This window comes from Puccinia triticina, chromosome 3A (genome assembly GCF_026914185.1).
Source record: "Puccinia triticina chromosome 3A, complete sequence".
Lineage (NCBI taxonomy): Eukaryota > Fungi > Basidiomycota > Pucciniomycetes > Pucciniales > Pucciniaceae > Puccinia > Puccinia triticina.
This window is the reverse complement of record NC_070560.1, coordinates 8,778,057-8,793,701: the sequence shown is the minus strand read 5'-3', so window position 1 is coordinate 8,793,701 and position 15,645 is coordinate 8,778,057. Positions and strand designations below refer to the sequence as shown.

Genomic DNA, 15,645 nt, shown 5'->3' with positions numbered 1-15,645 from the left:
GGTGTTCTAAATTGATTTTTGAATAGGGGGGTTCACAATTGAATTTTACTGAACTTTGGAGCCAAATTTAAGGCCTTTATGAAGAAAATTTCAAAATTTTGGGAAAATGCACAGCAGCAGGTGATGCAGATCAATCAGTGCAATTTATCAATTTTTTAAAAAAATGTTCATAAACACCTTAAAATGTGTCCCAAAGTTTTGTAAATTTCAATTGTGAACCCCCCTAATATCATTTTACATAAAATCATAAGATTTATCAAAGTTTTCAGAGGTGTTTGAATTGAAGAGAGCCCTCAACTTTCACCCCATCAAAACTTTGGACATGTAGCTCTTATGATTTTATGTAGAAAGTAGTTTGAAAATCAATTTTGAACACCATAAATGAAAATTTTATGATTTCAACTTTGAACACCTTAAATTTTGAATATAATAAATGAAGGAAGAAACAAGAAAATCTCAATACTATATAACACCAGGGGGGAATGTGTGGCACTCTCTAGAGAGTGACAGACTGTAATTTTATCAGTCACTTGGTCTGATGTAAGTTCAATGTCAGTTGTAACTCTTTCTTCAAGTTTCTTCCCTGTACAAGGGTAACTGTAGGTGAATTTGTTGCACAATGATCTTGAACTCAATTTCAACAGATAAAAATCTCTCTGTTAACATGTTTTGTTTGATTCATCTTGATCACAATTCTGGATGTGAACTTCAATGTAGGTACAAATTTTGTTGCCATGACTGTGACTGCCCTTATTCCCAAAAATATCCTTTACAAAGTGACAAAGATTACTTTGCAGAGCTGATTTTTTTTGATTCAAAACACATGTAAAATAAAATCATGAAAAAGCTTGTGAAATATAGCAACTGCAAAATCTCAGCCAGCTGATATATAAATCCTTGGGGTGTATTTCTGCCATGCCTATTCTCATAATAAATTGGGAGGAAAGGTGTGAAATAAAATGTCTATTCTTCAAGCATCAAACAGTACCAAAGCTGGGAAAACCTGGGTAACTGGTGATTTTCCTCCTTGCAAGGTGATATTCAAACAATCCTAGGGGATGTTTCCGCTACCATTTTCACCAAGAGATGTTCCACCTATGAATAATAAATTTAGAAGTGCCGTCAGCTGTTCATGATCATTTGGTACCATGTACCTTGCATATTTCAATACACATTGCATAATTCTAAGAACTTGACCTTCACCTGTCTGAAAAATGGTGAGGCTGGAGGCAAAAAGAACTAAGCTGCTCAAGGGAAAGGGGGTAGATTTGTGGATATCTACAAGTAGAACACAATCAAAATAAAACCTGATCGCAACACATGGGACTCAGGTTGCCCATGGGCATGGGCATTTCAGATTTAACTGTTGATCACCATGGATTTATCAGACGAGCTTTTGAAATCTTTCTCTTACTGGTTCCAGGATCACTGAAAGATATATGCACCTGTGTTTGCCCCAGAGGACTTAATTGGCCAAATGAGCCATCTTTAAATCATTTTCCCTTCCACATACCTTCAGTCAACAGTTTTGGTACCTCCCTTGCTCACAAAGAAATCCTCAAAACTCATTCTGATCTGCAAAAATAATGCAAGTTGCAACAGGAAAAAAGATATTAATTTAGTTTAAATGAGACGAGAAAAATTGGATGATCACAACAAGTTGCAAGCCTCGAGTTTTTAACGGGCCCTAGAAGAAACCGCCAGAAACAAAGAAGAAGCGAGAGAGAAAGAAAAAAGACTTGGTGTGTTGATGGTTCAGGACTGGAAGGACTGTGTAGCAACAAACTGTAGTATGTAATACAAAGTTAAGAATGCAGTGTGTGCATGCATCTCCTTAAAATCAAGAAGGGCTGATGTTTAGTTGGTCAAAAGTAGCTACTCCCTGTTTGGACACTGCGCCGAAACAAAAGGACATTTTTTACGGTCACGAACATCAGCTATCAGGCCAGTAAGATCCAGGGCTCGACATGAGAAAACACAAACACGCGCACAAACAAACAAACGAGAATATTGTCGGGAGCGATCTGCTCACGTTAGGAGAACTCAACAGATGTACAGAAATAAAAAGAGGGAAGGCGGCATGAATGGGACAGATTGACTCGCTCAAAGAGTGTAGGTAGGGCGAGGCGGACAGGACAGGCCGGGCCGGGCCAGAAAGAAAAAGAGTACCAAGGACTTGTATGGAAAAGAGAGAGAAAATGCGAGACGGCCGTGTCAAACGTGCAAGTAAATATCGACGGACAAGTGGGTGGGGTTTTCTTCTTATTTTTTTTTATTTTTTTTTAAAAAAAAAGTACCTTTTTTTCAAGTGACGATTATAATCAAGTTTTAAAGGGCTGTCGGCTTATGCTGATCCGAAGGCGGATATGCGTGGGGAATGTTGCCGAGGCCAAGCGACAGCCTGTACGGGTTGGGCTCGAACATGGCTGGGGGCTGGGTGATGGAGGCATGTGAGAGTCGATGGGCCTCGTAAGCTTGGGCGGCCTGTTAGCATGAGAACCGGATAAGGATCAGTGATCCTGTGTGGATTGTGCAGGGTTAAAAAGGGCAAAAAGAGGACGAACGTGTGGGTCGTGTGGATAGGCTACCTTTTGTTGTGGACTGAATGCGCTATGGGGCGACGCACTGCGCTCGGGCAGGTATGAAGGGTACTGTGATCCGAAGGCGGGCCCGGCGGTATTGGGTGGTGCAGGGATTGAGTAAGCCTGGTAATCGTTTGTTCTTTTCTCGCGGAATGCTACATGATCCGAATGGGAAAAACCGGAGATCAGGATCGATTCGGTAAGATAAAAAAGGACATGACATGAGACGAGATAAGATGAACTGACATGGCGGGCGGGGGGCAAAGACGTCCTCGTCGTATTCGTCTAGCTTCTTGGCAAATCGCTTGCTGGGGCTGAACTTCCACTTCCTGATTACCGTCCAGAGCAGGAACAGTCCGGCAACGATTCCGGCAATGATGGCCATGAGTTTGATAGTAGTCGCACCAAAGCCACTGCTGGAATCATCTTTATGCGGGGGTGTTTTCGCTGCCCGGTTGTTCTGGGAGTCGGGGCTGGGGCTGGGTGACTGTGTGGCTTGAGAGGCGCTCGTTGGATCGGGGGTGGGCAGCTGCCCTCTGGATGGCGAGATCGGGGAGGGGGGTGGGACGGTTGAGGATGATGGTGAGGTGGAATTGGACGAGGAGGGGGTGGGAGGCAGGGGTCCTTTGGGGGTGTTCGGGACAGGCGATGGGCTTGGCGATGGGGCGGCGGCGGCGGGGGAAGGGGATCCGAGCAGTGCAGGTAGCAGCGGGTCGCTGAGTGAAGGATCCTTGGGTGGTGAGTTGGGGGGCGATGTTGCAGGATCCTTGGCTGAGTTGGGAGATGCTGCGGGATCCTTGGGTGGACTGTTGGGGGTTGCTGAGGCGGCTGGGGCGGGCGGAGGCGAGGCGGCTGGGTCGGCTGGCGGGGTGGACTTGGCCGGGTCTACGCTGCGATTGGCGCCGCTGGTTGGATCGAGCAGGCCGGCGAGCGGGGTGCTTCCGGTCTGGTTGGGCAGCTGACGCTTGAGATGCCGTGCGAGTGGGTGTGAGCCGGGGGAGGGGTCCTGGGGGGCGACTGGGGAGAGGAGGAGGGCAAGCAGGAGGCATGACCAGGCCAGTTGGGGCTTGTGGTGGAGGAAGGCGGGCATGGTGGTCGTGGATGAGTTTTTCGAGCGAGAGATCGCAGGCGGAGGGTACTGTAGTGTGAGGGTGGATGGATGGATGGCGGTGGCTGGCTGCAGGCTTGAAGGAGTGGGGCAGGGTGAAACGAGTGTGGGTGAGTGCGTGGGGCTGCAGGGGCGAGGACTACAAGGTCTGAGGGGAACCAAGTGCCAGGGAGTGACGACGCTGTCTGTATGAGGGGGGTCGGACGTGCAGCACGCTGAGCCAGCTGCCAGCGGAGAGAGGGCAGGGACAGAAGACGATGAAGTGGTCAAGGGAAACGGATGCCCAGCCTGCTCATGAGTGAGTACAATATAGCGGCACTAGCTAGTCCCTGGATTGTATCTCCACCGGGGCTGGGGTTCCCTCGGATTGAACCCGCGCTGCAAGACAGCTGCTAAAGATGATCCGGGATGCAAATATTTATGTGCATACATACATGCCAATTCGATACACATTTACACACCCATTGCTCAAGCTGACAAGCTCCCGGCGAAAAAATGGACATCAACCGAGAGCCAACCGGGTTCGTACAGAGACGGATTGGACAGTGCTTATCATAAACACCCAAGTGGTCTGCAAGAAAGCATTCCCAGTATTTGAGCTCATTCTAGCCTGAAGTGCCTGTACGTACATAGATAGGTTGTCTGAGAAGGATCAGACCTGCAAGCTGCTCGACAAAACGTATCATGAGCCTTATAAGCTATTTTCAAAAATTTCCACACCTGAATTATAAAGGAGGTCCGGGTTCTTTGGCGGCTGAGCGTGATCTTAACAAGCCGGGAGGGTGCTTCCGGAGCTCGCACATGAAGACTTCCAATTCGGATCAACCACACAATAGAGGGGGTTTCAATATTGATCCAGCAAGCGTTCCAGGTCGGAGTTTCCAGGAAAAATGACCGACCTGGAACGCTTCCTGCGGACCTGATCTCCTTCTCCCTATCCCCTTCCAGGACCTCCAGGACCGCAGGAAATCAGGAAACATTTAACCAAATCAGAGACCAATCAGACCTTTTTCTCAAACCCCGGTCCCCCAGCTTTTTTTTTCGACACCCATCAAACACCCGACTCACCAACGATGTCATTGCCAACGACGATTGCGTCCAAGACTCCGCAACTCCGCCCTGACCATGGAGCCCACCCTGCTAGCTCAAAGGGTCTCCAAGTATTTGAGGCATGCCCTAGTGAAAACCAGCCAACATTTGTTGTATACCGCTCATGAGCATTCAGCCAGCTAGGATTGAATCCTGAAGTGCAATGATGGTATGTGTCAAGAATCGCGGCAGGTAGATTTTGTTGTAACCCAGTTACTGGGTTACCATCCGCAGCTCACTAGACACCGGAACATGAGGTTCCAGCGTAGTAGTTTGCTTAATACACATGCGTTTCTCTCACAAACCACTACAGATTTCCACAAAGCATTGAGAGGCTGTCGGCCTGCATCGGTGAGAAGGGAAACAGGAACAAAAGAAAATTCACACTCAGGGCAGCCCTTCTGTCCTGACCGTTTCAATGGCCTCTTCCATCCGTACTCCACAACCACCAAATAAGCCCAAGTGACTGATAGACAGCGAGAGCTAGCAAGACAAAGGAGAACTGTCCGAGCTGACTATGAAGATCCCCCCTCCAGCCAGCCTGAAAGCCACCAGCACTGAGCAACTCAAGACACTCTTGAAGCCAATCAGAGCAACACCCAAAAACCGGAGGACCCACTTCCATAACTGGTTGGATGAATTCAAAGCGAATCCATTGGCGATCTTCGAGCCTGAGAATGAGGCTCAGATCAAACTCATCTTAGAGCTCTGTCGGAGAGAATCAAGGAGGCTTTGCTGTTTTGGCTCAGGTCATACTCCTAGCAATCCAGCTTGCTCTGATGACTACATGGTCAATTTCAATCACATGAGCGGGTTGATTGAGGTTAATCTCATCCTTGCTTTCCTGCTGGCTTCACTCTTCCTGAGCTCATTGACCTGAATCCGACTCTTGAATTTTTGGTTCCAGGCGGATCAAAGTACCAAAACAATTGAGGTATGGGCTGGCAATCGCCTCAAAGATTTCATCCAGCTATCCCACCAATAAATTCTGAGCTTGTCAGTGCTTGGATCAATCTCAGTGCAATCCATTGCGGGAGCCATCTCTAGGGTTAACAATGGGCCGGGCTGGCCCATGGGCAACCCGCGCCGTAGCTTGTGGGCTGGGTCTGAGCTTGTTGTTTTGGTTTCCCACACTCAGATGGGCTGGCCCATGGGAGCCCAAGGTTGGATTATGAAATGATTGAGATCTCTTGAGTCTCAAGTCATAATCAGGTTGACAGAAAGCTTCAAACAATCATGGATTCAACCACCGCTCCCATTCCTACCCAGTCTTTGGCTCAGCAACCTTGTATTGAGAACAACAGCAGCAAAGGCACAAAGAGACACCAACTGACCAGCAGGGCTTGGGACCACTCCAATTTGGAAGGTATTGAGGTTTCTTTCTAACCATCATAAATTCAACTTACTGATATCTCTTTCTTTGTTTTTTTAGAAGTAGATGGGCTTGCACAAGGCATCTGTAAATACTGCCGGAAAGAATTTACCGGGCGTCCATCTGCGGGAACAAGTCATCTCCAACGTCACCTTTTTGCTTGTGAGGGGAGTCCTCTCTTTGGAATGCAAGAAAATACCAAATCCAGCCCCAACAAATGGGAGTTCTTGCAAGAAACATCTCGTACACTTTTGGCGCAAATGATAATTGTTCACAAGTATCCTTTTCGGCTTGCGGAACACAAGTTTTTTATCAAGTTTGTGTCCTCTTTACAACCTGATTTTAAGATGATCGGTCGACACACAGTGCGCAATGATTGCTTGAATATTTATAATCAAATGAAACTTTTGATAATGGAAGAAATCTCAGCCATTTGTTGAGTTGCATTGACCACTGATTTGTGGACTTCCAGAGATCAGACTGGATACATGGTGGTCACGGTGCACTTCATTAATGACGACTGGGAACTGAAGAAACAAATCGTGGGGTTCAAACCCCTTTCTTCACCACACACCGGATTGGCAATTGCTGATCGCCTGCGCGACATGCAATTTTGGAGTGGAATCTGCAAGAGAAATATACCTTTATTACTCTTGACAACGCTGCGACAAATGACACGGCAGCCCAAAGGATCCAGAAGCTACTTTACAAACGATTTCCTCAGGGACTAGATGTTAAAGGAGCTTAAAGGAGCTTATTTCCATGTCCAATGTTGCGGGCATATCATAAACCTTGTTGTGAAAGATGGACTCCAATCTATCAATCAAGGACTGGCTAAGCTTTGTGCTTTGGTGAAATATGTTCAGAGTTCTGCTGCTAGAAAACAAGCATTTGACAAAGCTGTAGATATCTGTGGTATAATCTCGGACAAACAACCCACACTCAATGTTTCTACTCAATGAAACTCAACCTTCTTCATGATTGACTTGGCTTTGCCATTCAAGACAGCTTTTGAAAAACTGTCTATGACTGAATCGGGCTACAATTCATATCCCACCCCAGGTGAATGGGTGCAATTGAGAAATATGCAAGTTTTCTTGGGGATTTTTCAGAAGGGTGAGCTCGCTTTTAGTCAAGATTCAAGAGTGCAAAGATCAAACATTGAATTTTATTTGCTTATTTCTGACAAAGCTACTGCCAATCTCTCCGGTACTCAGTACCCCACCTTGAATCTGGTCTTCAAGATAATGACTAAGCTTGAGAAATACATCAATAAAGCTCAAAAGGAAAGCACTCTACCATCTATTGAACTTGCTGCCAAAACAATGCTTGAAAAGTTCAACAAATATTGGCACCCCATGCAAACTTTTGCTTCCCTAGCGATTGTTTTTGCTCCACGCTACAAACTTGACTTCCTCTATTTTCACTTTTGTAACAAGCTCAAACTCAGTCAAGAAGCATGTGAATCCCAACTCACTCATATCAGGGAACTCTTGTACGACTATTGCTCTAGCTACGCGCCCAAACCCAAAAAATTCATTCCCCAAGAGAAGGCTGCGGAAACATCACAAAACCCTTTCGATGATGTATTCCATGCATTCCTGGCTTCCACTAAAGGCACCTACACCATGTCTGTGAACTCCAAGCTTGATCTATACCTCAAGCAACCCAATGTGGTAGTTCCAAACGGAAGCCACTTCAAAATCCTTGACTGGTGGAAAGCCAACCAGGCTGAACATCCTCATCTCTCCGAACTGGCCAGGACAGTGCTGATGGCACCAATGACCTCTGTAGCTTTGGAATCAGCCTTCTCAACGGGTGGTCAGGTTCTCAATGAATTTAGAAGTCAACTTAATGTGACAATGGTTGAAGCATTGATCTGTGCCCAAGACTGGTTAAGATGTCCAACATACAATCCTGATGTTCTCATAGATGAATATTGATGATAATAAATACACTTGTTTTTTTTTCTTTTTTCTTTCTTACACCCGAAAAATTGAGTCCAGCCATGGTCATCTGATATGGTATGAACATTGGAGAGGAGAAATTGACTCCTGACTCAACTTGTGAATTGTGACTCATGCCACAGAAAGAGGTCAAGGGGCCGGACACAATGACGGGAAACCCAGGTTGGGTATCCCATTGTTGACATGCTTGCTCCGGAGCTTGCTGGATGCCTGGGCTGCCAAGCTGCTCACTGTGTGCCTTGTTGGTGCACCGGCGGCGGGCAAAAGGCTCCAGTCTCCATGACCATCACTGTCCACTGATGTTTTTCCCGACGCTACCTTTCTACCTGGTCGCTGGGCTGACCCGAGTCCAACCCAAACTAAATCAGTGGCTCAGCCCAGCCCAGCACACCTGGCTTATTACGTAAGGCCCCAAACACTTGATGGGTTGGGGGGAAATCAGAGTGGGCCGCTTTTGGGCCGGCCCATTCTCAACCCTAGCCATCTCAACGGTGATCCATGGCTGCGATTAGGACTACAGATGTATCTCAACATATTTATGTTGAATCCCTGACTTAATTCTTGCTGACTTGAGTCAAGTCACCGTGAATAACTCAGAGGGCCACAAGCTCTTTCAAGCAAGTGTTTGTGGCTTAGGACTCACTGGCGTGATCACGCAATTCAAACTGCGTTGTGAAGATTTGTTCAATCTTGAGGAAACAACCTATGTGATCCCGTTTGATGTGTTTGTGCGAGCACATTTGACCAAGGTACAAAAGCGCCCGGTGGATGTCATACTTTTCCCACAATTTGCCAAATGCAGACCTTGGCAGATACTTGCCAAGGCTTCCGTGCGGGACAATGACAAGAGCTACGCGGCAATACCAATGGGTAGCAGCAGGACTCTGTATAAGTGAATGCACAAATTTCTGATGAGTATCTTCTTCTTGGGAATGTTAGAGGACAATTGCAATGAGAAAAGGCAAACCTCATTTCCCGTATAAGCTTTGTACTCTTCCTTGGTAACCTTCAGATCCAAGAAGAGATCTCCCTCCAGGCACATTCTCGTGTTGAAAAGAAAGTCCTTGGCAATGATCATACCATCCAGTGCGTGAAGCAATTTCACAGTATGTTTAGTACTAATTGGGTTATCAATGACATGGATCCCTCCATCTTCATCATCCGTATAATACTTGTTGTCAGCCTCAACATAAAAATATTTAGGACACTTACGGGAAGATTTTTTGCCACTCCGGTTCGGCTTGACAAATCCGTGCTCTTCTTTCTCCAGCAACGCCAAGAACATAACATAAGGTAGCTTGTTGGTAAGATCTTGAACTGCCTGTACCCGCCCGCACAAAGTCTTTAGCCTTGAGTGCTTGGAGGGAAATGCCAGCTTGGGTGTATTGATGTTCAAGGGCATAGTAAAGATGACTCCTGACTTTGATGTCGCTGGAAAGATCCCTGTGCCAGATTTTGAGAGTTTTTTGGAAGAGTTCCTTCTCCAAGCTGATTTTATTTGCTAGTGGCCGGGTGAGGCCAGGCTGGATGGCCAGGTTGTAAGTCAGGACGCATCAATAGCCGGATTTGACTGGTAGCACTTTGTGTCTCACATTGGAATACCAGCACGCAAATGACTGGCTTGCATTGGATGTTTGCAAAGTCTTAGATTGGCCATGATGTTTTGAAACAACTTCACCGCCTGTGTGCGCTGATGGCAAACATATTATCAGAGTTCCAAACATGCCTGGAGTTTTTTTGGTACTATGACACCAGCTATAAAGGCATGGAAACTGCACGGTACAGTCCGGCGGTGGTCAGCTCTCCACGTGTTGATCCCGGTTGTCCAATCTTGGTTGTATTGCTAAACAAGGTTGACTAACCTGCACGGTACAGTCCGGTGGTGGTCAGCTCCCCATGTGTCAATCCCGGGTATCCAATCTTGGTGAGGAAAGAGAGAAGATCCCGGGCGTGCAAGAGCTGAACTGTATGTGCCCAGAAGTGACAGGGTTAGGGTTTGGACATGTCACTGACAGAGGCTAAACAACTATGTACATGATGTGTAAGTACATAGTTAACCATCAATGTTTGCAAAAGTGTATCCTGAACTCTAACACCAGCAATTCGTCAGTTTCAAGTTTAAATATAACTAAATACCAAACCAAACTGCAACAGTTGAGAGATAACTCTTACTTGGTGTGGGGCTTAAACATTGCTCCCTTCTCATAAATGAGCATCTTGTATAGCTCTGATCAAATGGGGCCGTCAATACCAATACTGGTTGCGACGTGCTTGCTCAAGTCAAGCAAGTAAGCTTGCACCAGGAAAAAAAAGTAGTTACTTGATGATAAGTTACATGATGCAGCTTTGTTTTCTGCTCCAAAACTGCTCCAATGCTGTTCCTCTCCACCAGCACATCTAGGGCTCACATGCCAGGTGTCAGGATCAAAGCACTCCATGTGCAAAACCAGATGATGCTCAGCTTTGGCCCTGGCCCAGCTGATGCTCAGCTTTTACCCTGGCTCAGCTGATGCTCAGTTTGTTCCCTGGCCCAGCTGATGCTCAGCTTTGGCACCAGCCACCTGATGATCATATTTGGCCCTGGCTCAGCTGATGCTCAGCCTTGGCTGTGGCTCAGCTGATGCTCAGCTTTGGCACTAGCCTAGCTGATTGTCAGCTCTGGTCCTGTGATGCTAAGCTTTGTACCCATCGTTGCTCAGCCTTTCCCTAGTCCTGTCCCAGCTGATGCTCAGCTTTGACCCAGTCCTGGGCCAGCTGGTCAGCTGATTCTCAGCTTGGAGCCAGACCAGGGAAAAAAATGGGAATCAGCTTGGACAGGACCAGAGCTGAAAATCAGCTAGGCTAGGGCCTGAGCTACGGCCAAGGCTGAGCATCAGCTGAGCTACAGCCAAGGCTTAGCATCAGCTGAGCTACGGCCAAGGCTGAGCATCAGCTGAGCTATGGCCAAGGCTGAGCATCAGCTGAGCTACGGCCAAGGCTGAGAATCAGATGAGCTACAACCAAGGCTGAGCATCAGCTGAGCTACGACCAAGGCTGAGCATCAGCTGAGCTATGACCAAGGCTGAGCATCACCCAAGCTACGGCTAAGGCTGAGCATCAGCTGGGACAGGGAAAAAACTGAGCATCAGCTGAGCCAGGGTAAAAGCTGAGCATCAGCTGGGCCAGGGCCAAAGCTGAGCATCATCTGGTTTTGTCACATTGAGTGCTTTGATCCTGACACCTGTCATGTGAGCCCTAGATGTGCTGGTGGAGAGGAGCAGCATTGGAGCTGAAAACAAAGCTGCATCATGTCACTCGCCATCAAGTGACTACTTTTTTTTCCTGGTGTTACCAGGGGTCGGCCCAACACCCACCCTGCCGTTGGGGTCAGCCTGACTGCCCTGACAGCTTCTGCTTGGGGAGGACAAAAACCAGACGTCAGGGTCAATCCAAACCAGGGAAGACGTCAGGGTCAATCCAACCCTCAATGCTGATGTCAGGTTCAGGCCAACCTGTCCGTCACTTTTCCTCCCAAAGGCGGATTGCCGCTTGATCCCCGGTAGGTCAGACAGGTTTTATCCAACATCGGATTGCCGTCTGGGTGCACCCGTAGTGTAACTCAGCACGCCCGGTACTGGCCACTCTCTTTTCTCACCAAGAGTGGACCCAATACCGAGCGTGCCTGAGCTGATCCAGCAACACATTTCTTATCATCAGATTTGCATTTGTCCTGAGGGCGTCTTATAGTCATCCCCCGCGGATATAGCAAAATAGACGCACCTGAGAAACCAGAACAGCGTGCTGTGAGCTAAGGAGGCCGTGATGGGAGGCCGACAACAAATGGGAGAGAGAAGAGAAATGGACTAAGCACCTGTTGGTGCGAGGGGAATGACTCGGAGAAAGATGAGTGAAGAAAAGAAAAGGAGGCTTGGTACAAGATACTAAAGTCTAAGTACAAGCTTCTAAACCTAAAGCTAAGACAAGTTTGTACCGGGCCCGCTCCACCTGACTGATTTGCCGCAGTCACTCGCCTATCCTCCTCTGTCCTGTATCGCAACAGCACCCTTGTCGTCGAACTTGCCCCCGACCAAAATAAATATTCAATTTTGTATCTGACATTGAGGGGAATGAAACTGTGCAGACAAATGCTGATGTAGTACATGACGTGTTATGTGAGTGTGCAAAGAGACTCTTGTTTTTTGAGTATATTTGTAATATTACAGGGTAAGTGATGCGAGCATAGTTACTTCTGGAGCAACTTGTTTTTAAGACAGTTCCTGGCAATGAAAAGGTCGAGTTTGAGGAAGCAACAACAGTTTTTAGGGTATGATCATATGATATATACATAGGTTTGATCAGCTGGTGATCCGGCCAGGTCAAGTCAATCCAAGTGCGGCAATCCGTGACATATGACGATTAACTGAAGCAATACCGTTCGAAGCAGTTCGCACATGGTCCGGATCGAAGCACGCCCTGCCGATTGCGGGCTCGATCTATCAATGCACAGGATAAACATGTGGGCCAGTCGGCATCACTGCGACTGGCACTGATCCTCGGCCTGGTCGTAGACTCCATGACCGAGGTCAGGAACGAGCTGGTTTCCTCCTTCGAATACTAGAAGCGTAAGAAAAACAATGTGTTAGTTACAGGACTTGCTTTGGCCGCGATTTATCCCGGAAAGTGCCTTCATAAGGCTACGGACTCAACTTGTAGTTTGAAGGTTGAGTAGTTGGTGAATGGAGGTGATTGGGTTGGGCTATTGGGTAAGTAGATTACTAAGGGATACCCACCATTACCTTGCTTAGTCGGCGCGTTGCAGCCGAAGAATGTGGGACGAGATGACAATCCTTTGAGCGCAGCGAGCGTGCTTGTTAGCGCCTTCAGATCTTCTATTCGTAGCCAGTATAATACATACGCTCACCCTTTTGCTCCCAGATTTTGGGATCCAACGGGACAGGTGGGAAGGTGGCTGTGCCAGCCGGCAAGACCTTGGTCACTCGTAGGAAAGTATTAATCATGCTGCTTCCGTTGGGCCAGCCCGCCCCGTTCGGACCACTGGTTTTCCCGAAGGGTAAAGCAATCAGTGACTGGTCAATGTGATTTGTGGGACGGAGGCACTTCGATTTCCATACCCTGAATCAGAGTCCCGAGACGCATCCGCCGCCAAGATGACATCAACTTGTCTGACTGGAGCCAGTAACGGGCTGAGCGGTATATTTTCGCCGTTCTCGCCTATGACGGGAACACCAATGATCAAACTCATCTTCCAGAAAAGATACTGACATCAAGTGGAAAATTACCACCATCAACAATCACCAGCTCGTCGGTGCTGGAGCGATCAAAGCCGGCGGGGCCATTTACACCTCTGAACGAATTCGGGTACCGTGCCGTCAGGGATCTGTCAAAGCTAGCGCCAGAAATCTTTTGAGCCATCGTCTGCAAAACTGAGGTGTATTGGATAGGTAAGCCAGTCACAGCATTGAACAACTTTTTTAGGGCAAAGAAAAATCACATGAAAGAACAAAAACATCAAGAGATTATCAGTCAAAATGGAGCAGTAAAGGTTGTTAGACAATGATGAAGTTTTACGCAACCGTTGCAGAGCTTCCCATGATGAAACTCAATTGGTCAAATCCACGAACGCAGGTGTTTTTCGGGTCGGTTTGTGCGGCTTTGATGACGGATGAAGCGATGAAAGGCTTCCCGGCGTTGAGACTAGTGCCAAGAAATTCCGAGGGAATGAAAGCGCTCAGCTGGGGGTCAAAGCTCCCGAACTCGAATGGCGAACATTCATAGACCGGGGCGGAGAGCGGGACGTATGTTGCTCCGGAGACGGGCACGTTGCTCGGGTTGGCGGCTGATTCGTCCAAGGGCTTGTGGTTACTAACAATGATCGGGAGGGGGATCTGAAAGTTTTGCATCGATTGCGTGTTCCGCAGGCTCGAGAATAGCATCCCCGCTCCGTGAGCAGTTGTAGGCGAATTGGTATAGAAGTCTGTGCATGATTCAGGAAAATATCCATTGGGAAAGGAGCCGTCAGTCTTGACATCTCACTCAGAACAGCCGTCCGATTCGCTAGACTAACTTTCAGAGCTTGTTCCGGGCAAGAAATGATATCCAAGCGCGCGACCTAGAGTAGGATATGGAAGGCAACATCAATACTTATGCTTGATGTTCATGTTGAATCGGTAAATGTAAGATAGGTACCCCAATGGTCAGTCAAGGAGATGTTGTACCCAGCAGCCTCTTTGAGCTTGGCCGTATCATGGAGAGCGTCCAGAAACTGTACACTTCTGAGAGCATTAATTCCGCCGGGTAGAGCCAAATCTTTCTCCAACTGCCAGCCCTCCACCATCTCAGGCGCGGTTGGGTAATTGTTCGCGGCCGCGGATGCGACCAGCCAGCTCCCACCACTAAGACCAGTGACATATGTTGACAATGGATAAACACCGCGGAGCGGGCTAGAGCTGGACCTCGAATCACTGAAACGGAAGACAGAAAAGTGAATATGAGAAACTGTGAATGTTTTTCGAAGTATTTAAGTTGGCATGATACCCACAGCGCTTGCATGACTCCCGCAGCATATAATGAGGCGCGAAGACCGCCACCAGAATGAGCAATCGCAAATACAGGCCAATCTTGCTGGTTTTTGGTCAGCAAGGAAGTGGACTGGTAGCCGCTGTCCTTTCCGGGCCCGTTGGTGAAAAAATCCTGCCATAGTGGGTTAATTACAGATGCGCGGCCCTTGAGATAGTTGGCCTCGGCCTGGGACAAGCTTTGATTCCGTCCGCTTGGGGTGCCTGCGAGCCGCAACAGCTGTTGGGTGACGGGACATTCAACGCTGACGGGGGCGTAGGAGGGCAAGCTGGCAGTCAGGACTTGTGGGTTGACCTTCCCATTCAAGTTCAGTAGGAAAAGCAGAAATAGGTCGAGCATTGATGGGTAATAGGCAAGTGGCATCCCTCTCGTCATCGGGTATATGTACGAGTGTGCTTTTTAGGTTGCAAGAGATTGATGGCGAAAACTGTCGGCTGCCAAGGATCAAACGAAACGCGAGGCCTGTCCGTCAGAGAAGGGTCAGATGACTGATATCATGCAGATCAATACATTGAGAAGGACGTGATATAAGTTAAAAGTGATCCTGATCAAGTCCAATTAATTTGTAAAAAGATTTATTACATACAGACTCGTGCCGGTATTTGTTGCCTTGATGACGAGCTGGGCTTTACCACAGAGGGGAGCACTGATCAGGGAGTGTTGCTATGAATGTGTACTTCAAGTGAGAGTGAAACGCCGGAAGAGAAAGATCTCCAGTTGAGATAAAGAATGGAACTTCGTGGACAGCCGAAGTGCAGGACAATCAGACCACCTCAGTTCTTGACAGAGGAACCCAGACCTAGACACTCAGACTGCAACGAAACCGATGTTCAGGAGCATTTGAACGAGAATACGTATGTACATATCCTTGATGGAATAGCGGCTGAAGGGTTGTGATGTATGTACAACGGGCCAGCTCTGCCCAGATGGCCGGAGGCAAATGGCTTCAAG

The 15,645-nt window shown here is 47.7% G+C and overlaps 2 protein-coding genes across 2 annotated transcripts; both read right to left on the bottom strand.

Moving 5' to 3' along the window:
• Positions 1 to 2,328: 2,328 nt before the first annotated feature.
• Positions 2,329 to 3,672, bottom strand: PtA15_3A922 (uncharacterized protein; the record flags this gene model as incomplete). The annotated part of the gene is made up of 3 exons (XM_053167939.1): positions 2,329 to 2,484; positions 2,565 to 2,737; positions 2,829 to 3,672. 3 exons carry the CDS (start codon positions 3,670 to 3,672, stop codon positions 2,329 to 2,331), a joined length of 1,173 nt encoding a protein of 390 aa, XP_053019106.1.
• Positions 3,673 to 12,513: 8,841 nt separating this feature from the next.
• PtA15_3A921 (uncharacterized protein) lies at positions 12,514 to 15,057 on the bottom strand (the record flags this gene model as incomplete). Its single annotated transcript, XM_053167938.1, has 9 exons — positions 12,514 to 12,711; positions 12,805 to 12,944; positions 13,019 to 13,152; positions 13,230 to 13,329; positions 13,398 to 13,584; positions 13,692 to 14,092; positions 14,183 to 14,227; positions 14,305 to 14,579; positions 14,657 to 15,057. 9 exons carry the CDS (start codon positions 15,055 to 15,057, stop codon positions 12,514 to 12,516), a joined length of 1,881 nt encoding a protein of 626 aa, XP_053019105.1.
• Positions 15,058 to 15,645: the final 588 nt, after the last annotated feature.